The sequence below is a fragment of the Dromiciops gliroides genome, chromosome 4, assembly GCF_019393635.1.
Source record: "Dromiciops gliroides isolate mDroGli1 chromosome 4, mDroGli1.pri, whole genome shotgun sequence".
Classification (NCBI taxonomy): Eukaryota; Metazoa; Chordata; class Mammalia; order Microbiotheria; family Microbiotheriidae; genus Dromiciops; species Dromiciops gliroides.
In genome coordinates this window covers 228,685,228-228,703,367 of record NC_057864.1, presented here as the reverse complement: position 1 = coordinate 228,703,367, position 18,140 = coordinate 228,685,228, and the positions used below count along the sequence as shown (strand labels likewise).

Sequence of the window (18,140 nt, the reverse complement as noted above, 5' to 3'; positions counted from 1 at the left end):
AAAGAAACTCCTTTCTAAAAGGAGAAAAGAAGTGTAAACATACTTTATATTGGCCAAAATCTGAAAGTGGAATATCTTTCTGCACTTTGTAGATAGATCACTTAACAGTATGAATTATTCAAGGTTTAATCTTCTTTATAAATCATAAATGGAATAGTCAAAGTTTTTTACTTCCTATAAGCTTTAATTAGATCACTCAGTGTTATCATTTAATGTCTGAAAAAGATGAAAGTTTGAAATGGGCTTTACCCCATACTCTTGAATACAGTTCCTGTATTTAACTTGTGATACCACCAAGTTGTCTGTGGAGGTACAAGCTCGCATTCCTCATATTTTATACAATTAATTTGCTAGTACAGTAATGTTCAGTGCAGGTACCTAATAACATGTTATTCATTTTATGTAAGATAAGCATGCATATATAAAATCAAAATACAAGTGTCATGCAATATATAACAGTATATATAAGAGAATTCTATGTAGCAGCTAAATGTATCGGAGAAGTGTAGAAGTGTAGCATATGTAAACCTTTATGTACTAGTCACTGAAGCATATAACAGTAGTATATGTCTACATATATTATATACCAGTGTACATATCAATACTGCATTCACATTAATGATGCATGGTGTTTATGGCATGATGAAACATGAAAACTTCACTTAGTTTTATTTGGCTACAAGGGTACCAACCCATCTTTGGTGATGACCCTTGTTACTAGGTTTTTATAATCCTAGCCTTTTCATAAACTGCGTTGGAATTTTCCTAAGATTTTTCATAGAAATACTATAACATATTAGAATTTGTAATCCATTCTCCAGTATAGTAATACATTTCACATTCTCAATTTTCACTTAATTCTGTGTGAAGTTCAAATATATCCAAATGGAGTGGACTCAGATGACTAACAACAACAACTACTACTGACAGTCATGTCAGGTTGTTTTCAGGGTCCAAATTAACTTCTAGGCCAGGCTCCAACTTCATTTCCTAATGCTGGCTTCTTGAAATTCAGCCTCTCGTGTACCAACTCTAGATTCTTCTCTGGGCTTATTGATGTGTAACTTCACATTAGAAACAGACAGAACTTTCTGTATCACTAAACTGGCAATACAGTATAAGCAAATATTCAATATTGTTATCTTAGAGTATTATATTTTCTAGTGTAAGTATCATAAATTGACCCCCTCATGCTATCTTGAAATCAACCACATTTCTTTAGCCATAATCCAAAGGCTTCCTTATTAAGGTTTTCCATATTGAGTTTTCTGCATTAGTCCTTGTACCAGGTTTTCCTCTCAGTGTTATGTACTGGGGAGTATGGAGGTATATCAATATCTATAGCTGTTCTTGGTCCTTCAATTGGCATTTTCGTCTAGGTCAGTTCTGATAAGCTGTTTCCAGATACTGTCTCTATGCAGTATCCTTTCATGCCATATGAGAGCCCATATAATTAATTTTTAATTATTTTATGGAATAGCTATTCTGCTAAGAATTTTAGAAGAGCTGAAATTTTCAGGCAATTTATGGAAAACCAACGGGGTTTTCATCTTTTCTGCAAGATGCTTGAATATTCTTGTCACTAAAATGATGAGGCATTCATGTGTGGTTCTATGTGCATTAGGCTTATAAATATCAGTATTCTAAGAATGCAACATGTAAATTTTTCACATCAGCTTCCATTTTCTTACTGAAAATAGCATTATTACTGATATTGGTACTTCAGCTTTCTACTATGCAAAATGTATCTCAAAGGAATTGGTCTAACTTATAAAGGAAACACATTAGAAAATAAACTGTATTTACAGTCTGAAAACAAAATAAAAGAAACAAAATTACTAATTTTTCTAGTGGATCTCTACAATCCTAAGGCATTGAAGGAGGAGAATTCCCAATAGAAATCTCTTTAGAAGGCCTCTGCAAATGCTGGGGGATATCCTAGATATATTTGGGAAGAACCCCCACAGTACAGTACTCCCCCTGTGTCTCTTTCCTTCTCCACTCTTCATCTTACACTAGGTGATTGGGTTCTGAAAAGGACAATTAAGGTCTATGTACTCTGTATAAGCAGACTCCTAAAACTATAGTTCATTTGCCCTTGCCAATGGATTTGCCTTCAGTAGTTAGCCAGTTAACACAATGAGCTCAAAGTAAAAGCTGAAATGATATAGAATGAGCAATAGTAACAAAACCTTCCTTCCTTAAGTCTGTGGTACAGACCCACTGCATCACTGGGAAGAGTGAGTGCACACATAGTTTACATTAGTAGGAAAAAACACCCATAGGGAATATACATCTCCAAGATAATTCATATTCTGGGACCCCAAAAGTCTTTTCTGTTCTCATGGAGTTCTCACATTGTCCCTTTATCAGATGGCATCTTGCCAGCGGCCTCCCTGGTCTGTTCTTCTTGGCTTCTCTTTTTGAGCCTGCTTTTCTTCTTGGCAAGTCATCTCCTATGACTATGTTCTTACTGATGAGGGGTAGGAGTAGAGAGAGAAACTATTCCTCTTCTCCCTCCACCCACACCCCCGTTTACTATACTCTCTGAGAAACACAGGGGGAAAGTAAAAAGCAAGTCCTCAAAACTTGATTCCTTGTAGAATAAGTTGGCTTTCTTCTGGGCTGTCACATCTCATTGTCTCAACTCGCTTTACAGTTGTTCAGCTTATATTGACCCAAAGGGTATAACTGATTCTCTCAGCCAGTTATTAGATATTTCCTTCATGTTGTCAGTTGGCTTCATCCAGTGGCCAGGGCCCCATAATTTATTCAAGTTTATTCAGGAACCTTTTAAAACCTCCAGTAGGAAAAAGTATGTTGGGAAAGGACATGCCCTTTTCAATTTGTGAATGAACCATTCAAAATTTCATTTCATTTACAAGTCAGAATGAGTCACTCTAAATTTTATGCTGTTTATTTGTAGTATATAGACTACTCTGGGTAACCATTTAAGGTCTGAAAAAGGGAAAAATTTGAAATAATCTTTCCTCTTTTCCCTTACACAAAGAATTCAAAGGGAAACAAAAGACATTTCCATAAAACAAATATATAAACATGTATATTTATATGTACATGTGTGTATATGAAATAAGGGATGGATAAAAATTTGGGGATTATAATTTAATGATTTTATTTAATAGAACACTTCCTCTCTCATTTTGCCTTTTCAATTTATTTGTGTTCTAATCTTAGTAATCTTAATTAACTAAACAGTTAATGATTCTCATATCTACAGACTCCTCTTCATTCATATCATTTCTATCTTCTCCTTACCTTTTTTATTAAATAAATCCAGAATCATCAAAATAAAGGAAAAAATGTATAAAAAATAATTTCCCCATATTTTTTCAGGGTTATACGAGAGCTTTCAACTAAGGCTTTGCATAATCTTACTGCACAAGCACCGGAATATATTACAGCTATTGGTAAGTATCAGTCACTGTTTTTTATACCTGACACTGCCTTAAAATCAGCCCCCATTCTTTCTATAAAACTGATAAATAGTAACTGTGATCACATTTATGTGATTTGGAGGCATAATTAATTTCAGAAATCAAGATTTTCTGTTTGATCTTTTGATAGTAAGTATATAAGGAAAAGTATATCCACTTAATGTGTAAGACCAGTTCTAGTTTAATTTATTGTAGAACGTAACCCAGAAAGTGTCAGAGATTCAAGCTTTTAGACCAATAGGTTTTTGTTGAATGAATGAAAATGCACTGATTAAGTGCTTGTTTATGTGCCAAGCACTGGGGGTACAAATTAAAAATCAAGAGAAGAATTCAGTACCAGGGAAGATGGGAAGATGGCAGGACCTGGGGGGTTCTCTTATACATTGACATATCAGATCATTTCCCAGGAATCAGGAAAACATAGTGGTGGGGAAGTTGGCAAGTCCTAATGTTCCTTAGGTGAAAGCATTGAGTTCCCTGCTCATCATAGTGTTGTTAGTGGCCATGCCTTTCCTGCATTCGAGGTACTGGAGGAACCTGGGTTCATGATTATTGGGAAGGGGAATTCATGATGGTGTTTAGGTGAAGTGTAGTCTCTTAGCTCCTTTCTGCAGGGGTTGGGATAAGTGTGGTGGAAGAGGTGGGAAGGTAAAAAGTAAACAGAATGTTAACAGGAAGTTTTCAGGGAAGGGGAGATCCTAATGGTATCTTAGTAGCAGGTGGCCTGGACTAACTAAGGTATCTACTTTGCTGGACCCTCTAAAAGTAATTAAAATAGTTTTTTCATGTACTTATTGAAAACTTAAGGCCTTAGTAAAGATTCAGTTCCTAGTGAGTTATTTGCATATATAAAAGCTGATATAATTTTTATATAATTATGTCTTTGCTTAAAAATAACTTATTTTGGGAGACATTTCTTTAAAATAATAAATCATGATTATTGTGTGGATTTTTCACCAGCTATCCTTTTTCTTCCCATTTTTCATGGTGTCAATCATTCATGGGGTGAGACGGATATAAATTGTCTTTGCATTGCATTTTGTCATGTTTATAGTGATCCTATGTTGTGAATTTAAATTTGATGCCAGTATTTCTCATTTCAAAAATTGTAACTGGGGCAGCTAGGTGGTACAGTGGATAGAGCACTGGCCCTGGAGTCAGGAGTACCTGAGTTCAAATCCGGCCACAGACACTTAACACTTACTAGCTGTGTGACCCTGAGCAAGTCCCTTAACCCCAATTGCCTCACTTAAAAAAAAAATTGTAACTATTAAGTTATTTGAGATAACTTTCTAATTATTATACATTTAAAGTGAAAATGCCTGGGAACAGATAGACATTTAATTTAAGTGGAAAGGACAACAATTTCAAAGTGGTCTCAGAAAAATACCCCTAGAGATGTCTGGCACCATAGAGCATATCGATATTATTAATATAGTAGCACTTCACAATTAGTGGGATTGTTTTAATTCATATGCATTCATTAAATTTGTATATATTTTATATGCATATTATATGAATTTTGAAAGTAATGTTAAGTTTGGGATCAATAAAATATCATTTCCGTTTTGTCTGCATAAAAGCTCAGGTGGCACAATGAGTAGAGTGCTGGGCCTGGAGTTGGGAAGACCTGAGTTCAGATGTGACCTCAAGTGTTTACTAATTGCGTAACCCTGGGCAAGTCATTTAACCTTTGTTTGCCTCAGTTTCTTCAACTATAAAGCACCTCTCAAGGTTGTTGTGCAGATCAAATGATATAACACTTGTAAAGCATTTTGCACTGCCTAGCACTGCCCTGACTTAACTATTTTCAAGAATACAATGATCCAAGACAATCCCAAAGGATTATTGATGAAACATACTATCCACTTCCAAAGAAAGAATATTGATTGAACACAGAGTGAAACATGCTATTTTTCACTTTCTTTCATTTTTTATTCAAGTTTTCTTATACAAAATGACTAATATGGTAATGTTTTATATAATCATGCATGTATAACCCATATCTGATTGCTTACCTCCTCAGGGAAGGGAGAGGGGAGGGAAGGAGGAATAAAAATTGGAACCCAAAACTATAAATAAAAATGTTTATTGGGGGCAGCTAGGTGACACAGTGAATAAAGTACTGGTCCTGGATTCAGGAGGATCTGAGTTCAAATCCAGCCTCAGACACTTGACAATTATTAGCTGTTGACCCCGGGCAAATCACTTAATCCTCATTGCCCTGTCCCCCTCCCCCCCAAAATGTTTATTATTTTAAAATTTTAAAAAAATTTTTTTAAAAAGAACAAACAGAAATGACAAACAAGATGATTTCAGAAAAACCTAGAAAAACTTATATGAACTGATGTATAGTTAAGTGAACAGAAGCAGAACATTGTACACAGCAACAACAATATCATTTGATGAAAAACTATGAATGACATAGCTATTCCAAATAGTACAGTGATCTAAGACAATCCCAAAGGACTAATAATGAAGCATACTATCTGCCTCCAGAGAAAGAACTGATATTGATTGAATATAGACTGGAGCATGATGTTTTCATTTTCATTCTTTCCTTTTATTTGAATCTTCATATATAAAATGACAAATGTGGAAATGTTTTACATAATTACATATATATAACCTATATCTGATTGCTGATGGTCTCAAGGAGGAGGGAGGGGAGAGAGGGAAAGATAGAATTTGGAACTTAAAACTTTTTAAATGTTAAAAAAAACCTGGTGGAAATAAATAAGTAAGCAAACAAACAAATAAATGAATGTATGAATGAATAAAATAAATAAGTAAATGAATGAGTGAATGAATAAATAAATGAATGAATGAATAAATAGATGTTGGTGCCCCTCCCTCCAAACAGTCTATTAATTACCTCCAGAAAAACAAGCGAAAAATTTGTATGCTGCAAACTCTTAGATTCTTAACTCTTAATAGTTAAATTTTATGATTTTCATGACAAACAACAGATGTGAGTAACTAGGAGAAAAGTCTTCAGATTTAAAGGAAAGTGTAAACTACAAACAAACATCAGTATTTAACTTATATCCTCCAAATGCCTTAGCATCTGAGGTAATGAAGTAAAAATTATATTGCATAACATAATTATTGCAGGAGATTTTAATACCCCTCTCTCAGTTTTGAACAAATCTAAACAAAAGGGAAAGATACAGAATTGTACATATTACTAGAGAAACAAGAGCTAAAAGACTTGTGGCATCTTCCAAATGGGACTGCAAAAGAATATGAATATTTCTCAATAGTAAGTGGAATCTATACAGAATTTTGAGATGTTGCAAACAAGTGTAAAAAAGAAGAAACAATAAACATATCCTTTAAAGAGGATAAAAATAGTACTCAGTTCAAGGACACAAATGAAAATGGATACTTAGTAATGAAATCTTAAATAATGCATGAGTCAGAATATAAATTATGGAAATAATTGACAATTATGTAAAAGAAAATGATAGCGAAGAAGCAATATACCAAAATTTCTGGGATGCAGCTAAAGTACTCCCCAAGGGAAAAAAAATCTATCCATTTAAACATGCATTAATAAAATAGAGAGTATATGAAATGTTTCAGCTGCAAGTCAGATAGAAAAATCCCATGGTCTTTAGGGTACAGTGACAAAACAGATGTTAATGCCTCTTTTATTTTTTATTTTCATTTATTTATTTATTTTTCTTTTTAATTCGGGGAGGGGGGTGCAATGAGTATTAAATGCCCAGGCTCATACATCTAGTAAATGTCAAGTGCCTGAGGTAGGATTTGAACTCAGGTCCTCCTGAATCCAAGGCCGGTGCTTTATCCACTGGGCCACCTAGCTGCCCCAATGCCTCTTTCTAAATGTCATTTCCACTGGTGATCAAGTGATTATTTGCCTGGCACATGCAGCTTCCTGCCTATCTTTAAGGGTTCCTTACTGCTTTAGCTAGGCTGCCTTGCCTTCCCTGTGTCAGGCTATTGGTTGATATTTAGTAAGAAAGAAGAAGGAAATAAGCACTCATTTGGCACCCACTATGTGTCAGGCACTGTGCTTAGTATTTTACAAATGTTAATGTATTTGATCCTCACCACAACCTTGGGAGGCAGGAGCTGTTATTATCCCCATTTTACAGTTGAAGAAACTGAATCAGATAGAGGTGAAGTGAGTGAGATCAGGGTCATGCATGTAGGAAGTGTGTGAAGCTGGAGTTAAACTCAGGTCTTCCTAACTCCAGGCTTGGTGCCTTTTCCCTTGAGCCACCTAGTGTTTTGTTGTGAAGACTGGTGGTCTAGGGCTTCTGTGCCTATCTACCTATTGGTTGCATTTGATCTAAAATTGGTACTGATGGTAATGAGGAAACTATGCTCCCTTTCCTCAGTACTGGCTGTGCAGGCTGAGTGGAAGCTAGTGTGGCGATTTGGGGGTGAGGAGGGGAGGAATATTGTTATTCCCAAGAACTCAAATTTCTGGGTATTTCCATAAGGGTTTGAAGTGAGATGGTAGTCTAGGTGGTAGTGATGCTGCCTCCTATCTCTCCCTCAAGGTGTACCTTGCTGCTTTAGCTAGACTGTGAATTCTTAACAAAACAATGAGATAGAGGTGATCACAGAAGATAAAGAAGGTAAATTATCTAAATTTGATTACATGAATTTGAAAAGCCTTTGCATACACAAAACGTCAACAAGGATAAGAAGGGAGGCAGTTCTATATGGAAAAATCTTTATATTAGACTCCCTAATGGGGTTCTAATATCAATGATACATAGGCAACTAAGAGAAATAAATAAGACGAAAATCCATTCCCCAATGTATACTTGGTGAAAGGATAAGAATAAAAAGTCCCAAAAGAACAACTGCAAACTGTTAATAAGAATGCTTCACATCACTGATATGGAAATACAAATCCAAGCAGCTCTTAGGTAAAACACCACACATAGCAAATTGGCAAAAGTGGTAAAATTTGGAATTAGTGTTGGAAAGTTTGTGTAAATAACCTGTTAGAGATTTTAATTGTTTCAGAAAGCAATTTAGAAATATGTAAAAAAGTGAATAAATAAAACCCTTTGACCCATAGATACATACCTTAAAGAGTTAAATAAGCACAAATTAGGTCCCATATCCATCAAAATATTTAGCAGTACTGTTTGAAGGGGCAGAAGAAGTAGAAAGAAAATACATGTTCATTTATTTGGGAATGACTAAACCAATTATGGTACATGAATGCAATGGGACATTATTATGCACTAAGAAATGGTAAATATCTAATCCAATAAACATTTACTAAGGGCAAACTATGTGCTAGGTACATAGTACTCATTTCTAGGGATACAATTAATAAAAAGGAAGTGCTTTCCCTCAAGAACTTACAGTCTAATGGTGGAGACAACACACAAAAGGAGACAAAGTGGGGATGTGGAGCAGCATGGGAAGCATGGGGGCATCTTATTCTGAGGTCTTGAAACCAGGCAGACCAGCAGATGCAAAGTGGGGTTAACTGAAAGTCCAGTTTCTGCCCTATATAAAGAAGGGCATCAGGAGGAGTTTGGTCCTCTACCCTCTGCCCCTTCAGTCCAAGAGGATAGCAGGCTGAGAGAAGTGGTGTCAATCAAAGCTTGATTTAGCAGCAAGGTGGCAAGTTAAGAAGTGATGAGCTTATCCTGGCAGAGAACAGTGATAAGTGGGTGATATATGGGATGAATATGATGCATATAGAAAGACATGAGAAAATTTGTAGAAACTGGTACAAAGAACCAGGAAGATAGTTAGTAATGATTATAGGAATGGAAATGGAAGGAACAACCAAAAGAAAAGCCTTAATTGGGAAATTATAATGACCAATCTTGCCCCAAAGAAAATGTGTTGATGATGGAGGAGGCTAAAAAAGGTTATATGATGTGAGCTCTAAGACCCAAGCTCTAAAAGGGGCTAATAGATAACCTATCAACTGTATCTAAAGGGGTTAACAGAGAAACAATAACCAGGGACCATTAACCATTATTGGCCATTAATATCCCTAGATGACAGCATACCTAGAAACCAGATCTTAAGTAGAGATAATCATAAACTCGGAGACCCTCTGGATCTGACAAGTTTAAGCATGTCTTTAGGAACATGCACAGAAAAGACCAAATGTGTCCTTAGGTTCATCTTATAACCTCAAAGGAAAAAGGTACTGCCTCAGGTGTTGTCTTAGGACCCCAGGAAGTCAAAATTAGGACAAAACCTCCCCTGTATCTCCTTAAGGAGGAGATTAGGATAATGAAGAGATAATCTACTTTTTCTTACTATAAATATAACCATCTCTCTTCCCCCTATTTGAGATACCTTTTCTTTTCTCCTATGGTATTCTCCCTGTGGCCTCACAGTATTTTAATAAAACTTAGGAAACTGAGTCACTGAGTCTTGTAATTCTCTGGGACACCTCACAATCAATTTGATACAATTAAATACACCCCTGCCACAGTGAGAAGGTACCTCCCCCTACTTTGTAGAACAAGACCTTTTCAAGTGTGTTGGTTAGTTTTGCTTAACTGTATTTTATTCCCTTTTTAATTCTTTGTTATTAAGGCTGGCTCTCTTTGAGCCATCTAGGGAGGGATATATAGGTAATATATAAAACCAAAATATGTCAATAAAACTTATTTTGAACATAAGGGTCTAGGGTATTACAAGATCATCATTGTTTCCTATTCTAGACTACTCTTCTGTTTTACTCACTGTTTACTTAACTGTTTCTGTGTCAGTTCTATTCCCTTTGTCAGTGTTTATAACTAAAAATATCCTGATCAGCAACATTATCTTCTATTGCTGATAGGCACACAGGTAAAGTAATGTTGACAGTTGTATTGTTAAGAGCAGTTGAAATACATTTAGCACAGTAGAAATACTATTCATAAAACTTCCTTTATGCTAGGAGAAAATGTCTCAATGAATAATGCACTTGTTACAAATGAATGTGTCTCAGGATGGTAATTCTAGTTATATACTACTTTGCATAGTTTAAATTTCGTGTAGTTTTAGAGAAATACTCAATTTAAGATTAGGTGTTTCATATATCTTTAAGTATTCAAGACTGAGGGATACCATTTTTCTTCTAGTTTAGTTTCAGTCAAAAGATCACAGTTAAAATTATTGATGTCTTGGTGATATTTTTGGAACTCATCAGTATCCTCTGGGTGTTAATGGAAATTTAAATCAATAATATGCTAGATATAACTATATTCTTATTTTATTATCATGAGTGAAACTCGATTTTTTTAAAGAGCTTTAGAATTTTATATTTAATTTTCTCTATGTTCTGTCAACGCATTTTTTGCCTGTTTTGCAGTTTTCCCACAGCTGTTGCCTTTAGCTGTGTGCACGGATTTACATACTCGTCATGGAGCTATTCTTGCCTGTGCTGAGATCACCTATGCCTTGTACAAACTAGCAACTGAGAAAAATAGGTATAATGACATTTATATAAATTTTTTAAAATTTGTAATCGCTATGCAATTATATGTGGTTTGTGTTTGGTTCATATCTCATCCATTTTAATTTTAGTTCATTTTGTGTGTTTTTTAAAAATAATTACTATAACTATAGATATCAGTTTGGGGTAAGAATATTTTAATATTATAATATCAGTAAAGGATTGACCACATGTCTCCCTAACTTCTCAGGGTATCAGGCCCTGTGGTAGAGAAGCAGAGAGCTTCAGCATGCAAGAGCACGCGCCAAGAGTTTTTATCCTCTTTTGATAGAGGGGGGTCATCATATATTGATCAAAGCTAACTGATTAGCATCAGTCAATTCCATTGGTTGACATGACTTGCTACATTAAAATGAGCTCTACTGATGACCTCAGGGAGAAGAATCTGAAGGGCAAAGGCAAAGTCCATTATCTAGGAGTGGTTTGATCCTATCAGTCCTTTACTGAGCTAGACAAAAGAATAGGTCTCCATTTCTTTTATTCCCTTGAGTTTGTCTCAGATCAAGGAGAACTGGACTTTCTGGAGTGGGAGGGGGGAGATAGGACTGAGAAACTGTTCTCTGGGTCCCCCCAAGAAATCCATTATTAATAATTATTTTCTCACAATTTGTGCCAGCACTGCAATGTCTTCAGGTTCCTATATTTTATCTACTGAAATTGATATATGCTAGTATCTCTTTCGATGTCAGGTACTATTTATGGAACTATGTGTCCCATTGCAGCTAAAATACGAAAGTCTAAGTTAAATAAATAGACTAACTGCTATATATTCAATTATGTTTATTTATCTAAAATACATTAATATTTCCTGTGTCCCCAGCAGTTGCCATAATCTATTATATGATTATTTGTTATCTGATACAAGTTATAAACTCAAGCTCAACTCAACTATCTAGGGATTTATAATTAGGAATAGCTTGAATGTTTGTTTGTTGGCTTTTTTTAGTGAGGCAATTGGGGTTAAGTGACAAGTGTCTGAGGTCAGATTTGAATTCAGGTCCTCTTGACTCCAGGGCCACCTAGCTGCCCCTGTTTGTTTGTTTTTAAAGGCTCTTATCTTCTTAATTATTACTTTGTGATCTTGGACATTAAGTACTTAGGTTTCATAGCTTTTAGAGAATGTAGAAGTTCAGGAAGAAAGCAAGGGAAGGAAAAGAGAAGAGGAAGCTATACAAAGAAGTGAACTGAGGGGAGCTGTGTACAAATACAGGTATATAAAAGATTGAGCTGCTTTTTTTTTTTTTTGGGGTGAGGCAATTGGGGTTAAGTGACTTGCCTAGGGTCACACAGCTAGTAAGTGTTAAGTGTCTGAGGTCGGGTTTGAACTCAGGTCCGCCTGACTCCAGGGCCAGTGCTCTATCCACTGTGCCACCTAGCTGCCCAAAGATTGAGCTTTTTAAGGAATTATTTTTAGAACCTTGCATATCTGCCACAAAGGGTTGCTTATATTATACAGCAGTCTATGAGTCAGTTAAATGTGCAAATGTGAATATTGTGTAAGTCAGCGCATTGGTAGTAAGGGTGACTTGAATAAAGCTCTCCTTTCTTTTGACTTTTCAACATACAATTAATATCAGTCAATCAATAAACATTTATTGAGCACTTACTATAGTGCCAGGCTCTGTGATGTGTGCTGGGGATACAAAAATAACCAAAAACTAATCCCTGCCCTCAAGGAGCCTACAAACTATTCTGGGAGACAATAAACAGGCTACATACAGGGAAAATAGAAAATAGATTAACAGTGAGAAAACGTAAGAATGAAAAGGGCTTAGGAAAGGTATGTTGTGTTTATGTGTGTGTGTGTGGGTGTTTAATAGTTTAAGTCTTATATGACTGTTATTGACCCCATTTGAGTTTTCATGGTAAATATTAGGGAAGTGGTTTATCATTTCTTTCTCTAGCTCATTTTACGGATGAAGAAGTGAGGCAGACAGGATTAAGTGACTTACTCAGAGTCACACAGCTAGTAAAGTATCTGAGGTCAGATTTAAATTCTTGTCTCCAGACCTGGCACTTTATCTACTGTGCCACATAGCTGACCTCCTATTAAAGATGGGATTTTAGTTAGGGCTTAATAGAAGCCAGAGAAATCGGTAATGAATGTAACCTACCATCATCATGTCAGTGAAACTATGGTGCATCTCTTTCTTAAATAAACTTTCTCTGTTCACCAATTTAAAAAAAGAAAACAAAGATATTTAACTTTCCATCTAGTTAGATTCTAGTTTTCTGAACACAGATAGTGTCAGTTCTCAGACATCCTATATTTTCCTACCTTCAGATATAAAACAATGAAGATTTCTTCATGAAAATAATCTCCACAGGGATAGTTGGATTTTAAGATACTGTAATCCAACATAATTTTCTATTCTGATTTAACACAAAGGGCTCTTTTTACCCTGTGTTTTTTCATTAGTATTTTATCTGACTTGATAATTTTAATATACCATATATGAAATTTTTTATCTTCTATAATTTTGCAGGCCAGTTACAGATTATTTGGATCAGAGGTCATTGGAGGGACTTAAACAGATCCACCAGCAGGTTTGTAACTATATTTATTTATTCCAAGCAATATCTATTACATAAGAGTAGAAAATATTTCTTGTTTCCATTTACTTTAGATTATTTCAAAGAGAGAAATTCCTCTTTTTATGAATGAGTACCTTTCATTATTTAAAGTAATAGAAGTTGATCACTGAAAAGCTCATCTCTTTTGTCCTTTGATTACTAAAAATTATTGAAGGAATTAAAGTTCTTTCTACTGCAATAGTTAAGAAATTCATTTCTGATGCAGCCAGTCAAGAGTTATACTTGATGATGATAACAGTATTACCTTAAAATTATTTTTAATATTCTGAATCCATCCAGGTCTTAGTGTTAATAATAATAAACCTACTATTTTATATAGTGCTTTATGGTTTGCTAAATGCTTTACAAATATGATCTCGTTTTATCTTAAGAAGAATGCTGGGCAGCTAGGTGGAGCAGTGGAAAAAGCACTGGCCTTGGACTCAGGAGGACCTGAGTTCAAATCTGGCCTCAGACACTTGACACTTACTAGCTGTGTGACCCCGGGCAAGTCACTTAACCCCAATTGCCTCGCAAAAAAAAAAAAAAAAAAAAAAAGAAGAAGAATGCTGAGAGGGGGCAGCTAGGTGGTGCAGTGGATAAAGCACAGGCCCTGGATTCAGGAGGACCTGAGTTCAAATCCAGCCTCAGATGCTTGCCACTTACTAGCTGTGTGACCCTGGGCAAGTCACTTTAACCTTCATTGCCCTGCAAAAAAAAAAGAAGAAGAAGAATGCTGAGAGGTAGGTGCCATTATTACCTCCATTTTACAGATGAGGAAATTGAGGTCGAGATTAAGGATCACACAGCAAGTAAGTGTATGAGGCCAGATTTGAACTCAGAGTTCGTATTATCTAGCTGCCTCATAATACAAGAGGAAGAGGAGGAGGAGTAATGATGAAAGTGGTGGTAGTATTAGTAAGAAATTAAGTGAAAAGAAGAGCTTAAAGTGTTATGATAATTTTGAGGAGAGAGGAACAACTTTTTGTGCCAGAAGGGACCTTGAGAACTCTTCTTGTCCAAAACCTTACTTTTTTTTTTTTTTTTTGGTGGGGCAGTGAAGGTTAAGTGACTTGCCCAAGGTCACACGGCTAGTAAATGTCAAGTGTCTGAGGCCAGATTTTAACTCAGGTCCTCCTGAAGGCTGGTGCTCTATCCACTGCACCATCTAGTTGCCCCCCAGGAACAACTTTTTGCATGGAAAATTAGGAATATCTGCACAAAGGAACTGATCCTTTCAAGGGAATATAAGGATTAGGATATCTACTGATAGAGTTGGAAGTGGGGTAGGAAGGTAGAGGATCTGTATAAAGAAGATAAGACAAGAATGCTTTGGGAATTGGGGGAGATAGGTGAAGAGTCAGATTTTAGAGAATCTTTCTTAATGCCAGGTTAAATATTACAGTTTGAATTGGAGAAAAAATTCTGGGGTACTCTTGGATGACAGGGGAGGATGATAATCCTATTTAAAGAAGTGAAAATAGCAAAACTGAAAGAATTCAGAGGTTTTTTGGTTTTGTTGTAATATTTGTCATCCCCCCCAGTGAAAGCTTATTTTCTTTATGACATTGCTGTGTATTGTTACTGCTTACTGACAAATTTTGTAATCTTAGATTAACCTCTTAATTTTTGTGTTCCTTAATTTAATCATCTGCAAATTGTAGATAGTACTCATAAGGTTATATTGATTTATCAGTGGAAGAAACATTACAAGACTTCTAGTCTTGGTTTTACAAATGAAGAAATAGAGCTCCAGAATGATGGGATGGCTTCCCCAAGTAGCACAGGTAGTGGTACAGAGGTGGGATCTGAGCCAGGTTTTCTAACTGGCAGTTATCAAGACTATCATGAAGATGAATACAATTGTGCATGGTACATACTTTGAAGTCTTAGAATAAATGGAGTTATATAATTCAAGCTGAATGATCATCTTTCTAAAGCCAGAAAACTCCAAAAATTTCTTTAATTTTAATTTTACTTTGTATTTCCCATTGTGATTCAAAGCAACAAATGTAAATTTATATTTGTTTAAAAACTAAAACATTTTCCACTATTTATTTTTAGCTTTATGATCGCCAACTGTACAGGTAAGAGGGGCATTAAAAAAACACATAAGTCCTTATTGCTCTTGTGTTCTTAAAAACAGATTCATATTCTGGTTTCTCTATAATTTATTGATTAAGAGTTTGAAAAATCTAATTCTTTAAATTCTTCAGTCAGACAATCAACAAGCATTTATTAAGCATCTTTAGGTGCTTGGTTTACTAGTACATCGAATAAAACAACCTCTCCTTTCAAAAAGCTTGCATTCTTATGTTAAGGACACCACACACACACACATACACACACACCCCTCTAAGTTATTTAATAGCTATTAAAGCTTAAATCTGTACAAAGAGATTAAGAACAATTATGTATATAAATATATATATAGCATCAGTATAGAGTGAAAGTAGTGAAATATATAGTTTAGAGGGGATAGGAGCAGCAGTTTTGGTGTGGTGTGAATGAGAAGGACTTCATGCAGAAGATTTTACTTGAATTGTGACGTAAAGGAAGAGACATACTGTGATGCAGAGGTAATGAGGTAGTACACTTGAGGCATGTGGGACAGTGAGATTGTGTAGCATGTATAAGAAAAAGAGAAAACTATTATTCTATCTGTGCTCATTTAGCTTCCAAATTAAATTTAATCTTACTAAGACAGACATGAAAAAAGTAGGATTTAAGCAGTAGATGAGTGGTTAAAGGTATAAACAAATAATTTTCCAAAGAGGTGTAAATTAATAACAACTATGTAAAGATGTTTCATATTTACTAATAGTAAGATCAATGCAAATCAAGACAGTTCTGAGGTTTTACCTCCCACAAAATTGGCAAAAATGAAAAAAAAAAGATAGTAATAGTCAATGCTAGAGTAGTTGTGTAAAGATGGGAACAATAATTTACTTTCATGGAGCTCATAATTGATCTGTCCATTATGGAAAATAACTCCAGATTACATGAAGAAAATGATTAAAATGTCAATATCCTTTATCCAGAGATTCTACTGTTGGCATATACCCCAAAGAGATAAATCACAAAAAGAAATGTCTCATTCACAGAAATATTTATAGCAGCACTTTTTGTACTATCAAGGAACTGACTACAAAGTAGATGAGTTTGTAGTATAAGTATATATGAGTATAAGTAATAGTTCGATTAGTTGTGATATATGAATGTCATACAATGTTACTGTACCATGAAAGCAGGAAGCATGGGAAAACTGATGCAAAGTGAATTAAGCAGAACCAGGAAAACAGTGACTCCGACAACATAAATGGAAAGAATAAGAACAAAATCTAAACTGAATGCTGTGAAATTCTTAATCACCAAGTTTTGTTCTTTATAATGCTATCTTCTCCATTTCTTTCTCTAGGTGAGGCACTACATGACTTTTGATATGTTGGTTAGTTTGGCAAAATTGTTTTTCCCTCTCTTTTTACTATTTGTTATAAGGGATAGTTCTCTGGAAATGAAAGAGAAGAGCGATACATTGGGAAATAGGTGGTATAAAAGTAAATATCAATAAAAATTTTTTTTAAATTTGCAATATACCTTTAAGGATAGAGGAAGGGAGTAGTGGCCCTATTCTTCTTGCCTGGCTTTTTGAGTGACCATATAAATCTTATGATGGTACAGTTATAGTCCTTATTTTACTGAATGTGAGCATGCGTACTTCAGGACTATCTTTTTGTGCATCCTTAATTAGAAATTAAGATCAGCTTTGTATTTCACTTAATAAATATTGATTGATATGGCATGCTCGGTATGGGCATGGTAGAAAGGACACTAATAGAAAAGTCAGGGGACACAAATTCTAGCTTTTGAAACTAGTTTTCTTGTCTACAAAATGGAGATACTATTTTCACCATATAATTTACCAGGTTGTTATTAGGATCAAACAAAATCATGTATGTAAAAAATTCATAAACTATAAAGCATTATGAAAATGTGAGCTGCTATTCTTATTGATTGTCTTTATTATACCTTAAAACTTAAGCTTCAGGATAAATGCAGTATGTTTTCTATAGTAGGTCCTCAATTTCAAATGTCTATTTTTATCCTCCTTGAACAAAGTCCTATTTATTTGGCAATCTAGATGTGATGTAGATTTTTTGTTTAAACTTCCTCATTAAAGTGTATATACATGAATTAGAAGACAAACTGTCATTGGGACTTTTATCATATGAGTTTGCCCTGTCAGTCTAAGTACTCAGAAGCACTTGTCTTGTTATTTGGTTATATCCTATAGATTGTTGGGGATTTTCTCAATCAGAAGGGAGTTGGGCCCCCCACTCCCACTCCTGGGAGCATTTCACTTACAATGAATCCATAAGACTGCAGGTCAAATAATGTAGCCAAACTGAAACAAAAACGAATTTATTAGCATACTAAGGAAGACTGGCCCTTAGTGTTGTTTTGTTGTTTTTCTTCCATGAAATGCAACTCTTACACATACTGGTATTATGTACCAACAACTGTTAAGTACCTTCATCCTAGATAAGCTTCTAAATTTAGATCACTACTGAATAGTTTCTTAGATGTCTAAATGCTTTATACTGTTTCACTTTGGGAGAAAAAAGATAATAAATAACCTAAGCAAATCTATA

General features: G+C 35.0%; 1 protein-coding gene across 1 annotated transcript in view; it reads left to right on the top strand.

The window, feature by feature from the left end:
• TBCD (tubulin folding cofactor D) overlaps positions 1-18,140 on the top strand; it is a 448,209-nt gene that overhangs the window by 280,026 nt on the left and 150,043 nt on the right. Inside the window, 4 exon segments of the mRNA XM_044001676.1 lie at positions 3,355-3,428; positions 10,771-10,888; positions 13,401-13,461; positions 15,553-15,575. Of these exon segments, the coding sequence (XP_043857611.1) occupies positions 3,355-3,428; positions 10,771-10,888; positions 13,401-13,461; positions 15,553-15,575 (276 nt within the window).